The sequence below is a fragment of the Festucalex cinctus genome, chromosome 14 (genome assembly GCF_051991245.1).
Source record: "Festucalex cinctus isolate MCC-2025b chromosome 14, RoL_Fcin_1.0, whole genome shotgun sequence".
Taxonomy (NCBI): Eukaryota; Metazoa; Chordata; class Actinopteri; order Syngnathiformes; family Syngnathidae; genus Festucalex; species Festucalex cinctus.
Window position 1 is genome coordinate 20610001 of NC_135424.1, and position 3649 is coordinate 20613649.

At 40.8% G+C, this 3649-nt stretch overlaps 2 protein-coding genes across 2 annotated transcripts in view; one reads left to right on the plus strand and one right to left on the minus strand.

The window, feature by feature from the left end:
* LOC144001077 (non-selective voltage-gated ion channel VDAC2) overlaps window positions 1-320 on the plus strand; it is a 12898-nt gene extending 12578 nt beyond the window's left edge. The window contains exon 9 of the mRNA XM_077495051.1: window positions 1-320. This exon is cut by the window's left edge and continues 416 nt beyond it. The gene's annotated coding sequence lies outside the window, so the exon portion shown is untranslated.
* A 425-nt stretch (window positions 321-745) lies between these two features.
* comtd1a (catechol-O-methyltransferase domain containing 1a) lies at window positions 746-2202 on the minus strand. Its single transcript, XM_077495052.1, has 7 exons — window positions 2069-2202; window positions 1887-2005; window positions 1594-1699; window positions 1400-1518; window positions 1285-1339; window positions 1085-1218; window positions 746-1011 (listed from the first exon to the last, which is right to left on the minus strand). Exons 1-7 carry the CDS (start codon window positions 2121-2123, stop codon window positions 859-861), a joined length of 741 nt encoding a protein of 246 aa, XP_077351178.1. The 5' UTR covers window positions 2124-2202; the 3' UTR covers window positions 746-858.
* Between the last annotated feature and the right edge of the window lie 1447 nt (window positions 2203-3649).

Below are 3649 nucleotides of genomic sequence, written 5' to 3' on the forward strand. Positions count from 1 at the left end.
GAGTGCTGTCATCCCCCGCTGTGATTTCTTCTTAAAACACAGTCTGATATTCCTCAGTTTTAAAGTACACTAGGCTTTCTTCCATTGCTATTTACAGCTGCAAGGCTCCTCCTCACGCACACAATGGCGTCCCGTCAGTCATCAGAAACGGTCCACTCGGCCGACCACACAAAAACACATTGGGAGGCTCAGAGTGCTTGAAAGTGATGCCAAACTTATGAAATGTAAACGAGGAGTTAACTGCAAGTCTCCTCTCACTACAAGGGGGACATGGAGGTCCTTTTGTCTGTTTTCTTTTCAATAAATTCTCCAATCTTCAACTGGCTCATGCATGGAGTGTTGCTGCAAAGTGAGGGTAATTTTGCTGTTTATTTTATTACATTAGTTGTACACTTTTATGACTGGTAGAAATGCTTGTTACACGTTACCCTCCCTATTTCATAATGGTTACTGGGAGAGAAACATAATTAGCAGGTTATCTTATACAACTTAATTTGTTGGAAAATTAATCTTGCTTTGGTGTATATATATATATTTTTTGTAACCCAAGGTTGTTTAAAAGCACATGCCACGATGATTCTGTAACAAGCCAGGCAAAACTTTGCTCCTCCCTGACATATCTACAGAAAAAGCAAACATACTCCCTTCTACCAACGATATTATTTTCCCATTTTAACTGGGCTTCTGGTGCCATCTTGTGGCATCTTGAAGTGTTTCAGAAAGCACAAAAAATGAATACAGTCGCTGATTTTTATTTTTTATTTTTTTTCTTTCCAGCAAATGCAAATAGTGAGCTGTAAAGCAATTCTATACTGCAATGACTCAAAAAATACCATAGAACATGCCTTGAATGCCATTTTAGCGTTTAATGGCGATTGTCAGCCCATCCCCCACAGTGAGCATGCTCAGATCGATCCTCTGGTCTTTGTGCAACTTCTTGTTGAGAGCATCCAGAATCCTGGAGGTGACGTCATCGGGTGCGGGATCCACAACCTTTCCACTCCACAGCACCTTCACACAGCAGTACACACCCAGTGAACATCTGCCACATGGCCAGTACGTTGTGTACAAGTAGTGGACCTACATTGTCGATGGCAATGATGCCCCCTTTCCGAATAAGCTCCAGGGACTTTTCATAGTATCCGTCGTAGTTGGCTTTGTCGGCGTCGATGAACACAAAGTCAAAGGTTCCTGTTTCACCAGCTGCTATCAGCTCATCTTGTGGAAATAGGACAACATGTCAACATCTCAAGTGAAAGTCAACTTTGATCACAAATCTCTTACCAAGTGTTGTCATTGCCATCTGTAGTCGTATGTTGATCTTATTCTCCACCCCGGCCTGTCGGGAGAATAAGGTTTGGTAACACCTGCTCTAAATAAATTCCCCAGATGACACTACCTCTTTGAAAAAGGGCTTGGCAATGTCTACATAGATGTTGTTTATTTCACATGCTACCACATGTCCGTTGTCTGGCATGGCCAAAGCCATACTGAGTGCATTGTACCCCGTGTACATCCCTGTAAGATACAAAAAAAAGATGCATTGCATTTAGTAAAACATATTTTGTGTTGCTGGGTTGGATGTAATCTCACCAATTTCAATAGCCTTGGTTGCGTTGATTAGTTTCATGAGATTGGCCATCAATTGGGCTTGTTCGATGGAAACCATCATGATGCTCCACTGGTCATCGAGAGTTCTCTGAAATTAAAATACAAATCATACTGACAGCCTTTAATATGATAACAGTATATTGACTTCTGGGGGTGGAAATTCCAAAATCCCTCTTTCAGAATGTCTTTAAAAAACAAAACAAAACCATGCCTGCTGCACATTCCCACAAGTGGCCAATGGTTAAAACCAGAAACATGATATTAAGATGTCTTACCAATTTGAGTTTAGTGAGGACTGGATGCTCCCTCAGCGAGTTGTTGACAACATACTGCAGCACCGGGTCGTCCTTTCCATGGCTGTGACTCTTTCCAACAAACATTGACCTTCCCAAGCCTTCAAGACCACATCACAATCGCTTTGAGCTACCATCCAATTAATACTAAAAAAACCACTTACCTGTGAGTAACACAGAGACCCCGAGGCAGAATAGAAACTGGATACCTGCAGCCATGTTCTAAGAGATTGTCAGATTGATCAAGTTTTATTTGACTCCAATGTTCGCTGTTAGACATGTGTTTGTTTGACCTTGGACAGTGACATTCGGTGGGTTGGTTTTCAATTTTCAATATTCAATCATTTACAGCGCAATAAATTAGTGTCAAACTTGTACTGGGAGACTCTACATGCCTCACTATGAGTTTTTGGATTGTGAGTAATATTTGCTATATTTTTATTTACGATAATAAAAAAGAAAACCCTTATGTGTAAAAAAAACAAAAAAATCGGTAATTTTCATATATTTATACAGACCCGTCACCAGAAAGAAATTGTAGGGGGGGCATTACCTTTTTTGGGGGGGGCACACTTTATCAACCTAAATCTAATGTTCATCAGGTTGAACAGCGGCATTGTGACAACTGCAAAAGTGTTCAGAAATATTTTCTGTCACTTAAAAGCGGCAGTTCGTTCTGAAATCTAAAAGACAAACTGAAAAAAAAAATGTGTAGTTCATTTTGCATTTATTCAACTCAAAAGTTCATTTGAAACAAATCCACTCTTCACTTCTGTGAACAACTATGTCCGAATGAATGACTCTGTGACCCAACCCCTTCTATCTGGAATTGGCTAGCAGTTGCCTTCATTTGCGCGTTGGATTAGGGCTGTACGATATGGACAAAATTTCCTTTCATTATTGCCAGACATCTCTATTCTTTGATCTTTGACTCAGCATGAGACTTCACATCATTTTACTTTTTTTATGGTGCCTTCTGTATTTTGTGTTATTTTATTTCTATACTTGAGGGCGGCACGGTAGTCGAGTGGTTAGCACGTCCGCTTCCCAGTTCTGAGGTCTCCGGTTCGAGTCCAGGCTCGGACCTTCCTGGGTGGAGTTTGCATGTTCTCCCCGTGCCCGCGTGGGTCTTCTCCGGGTACTCCGGTCTCCTCCCACATTCCAAAGACATGCATGGCAGGTTAATTGGGCGCTCCGAATTGTCCCTAGGTATGCGTGTGAGTGTGGATGGTTGTTCGTCTCTGTGTGCCCTGCGATTGGTTGGCAACCAGTCCATGGTGTCCCCCGCCTACTGCCCAGAGCCAGCTGAGATAGGCGCCAGCAGCCCCCGTGACCCTTGTGAGGAATAAGCGGTCAAGAAAATGGATGGATGGATGGATGGATACTTGTACAGATTTTTTTTTTTTTTAGTATTTTATTTGCGTGTATACTTATCTACTTATATTTACTCTAATTAATTTTATTTTGTGTTATGTATTTCACTTGTGTCTACTAAAAGACTAATTTATATTCCATGCACAGCACTTTGTATACAGCAATGGCTGTTTTAAAGTGATTTAGAAATAAGGTTGAGTTATGTCGATGATATACAGAAACAACATATGGGTTCAGTGAAAAACTAAGCAGAATATCAATCCAAAAGGATGTGTAAAGTGCTGTTTTTTTTATTAGAACTTAGTGACAGTCATCAACATGAACAAACTTGGCAATAAAAACGAGAATTCAACTCACATTGTACTGCAACT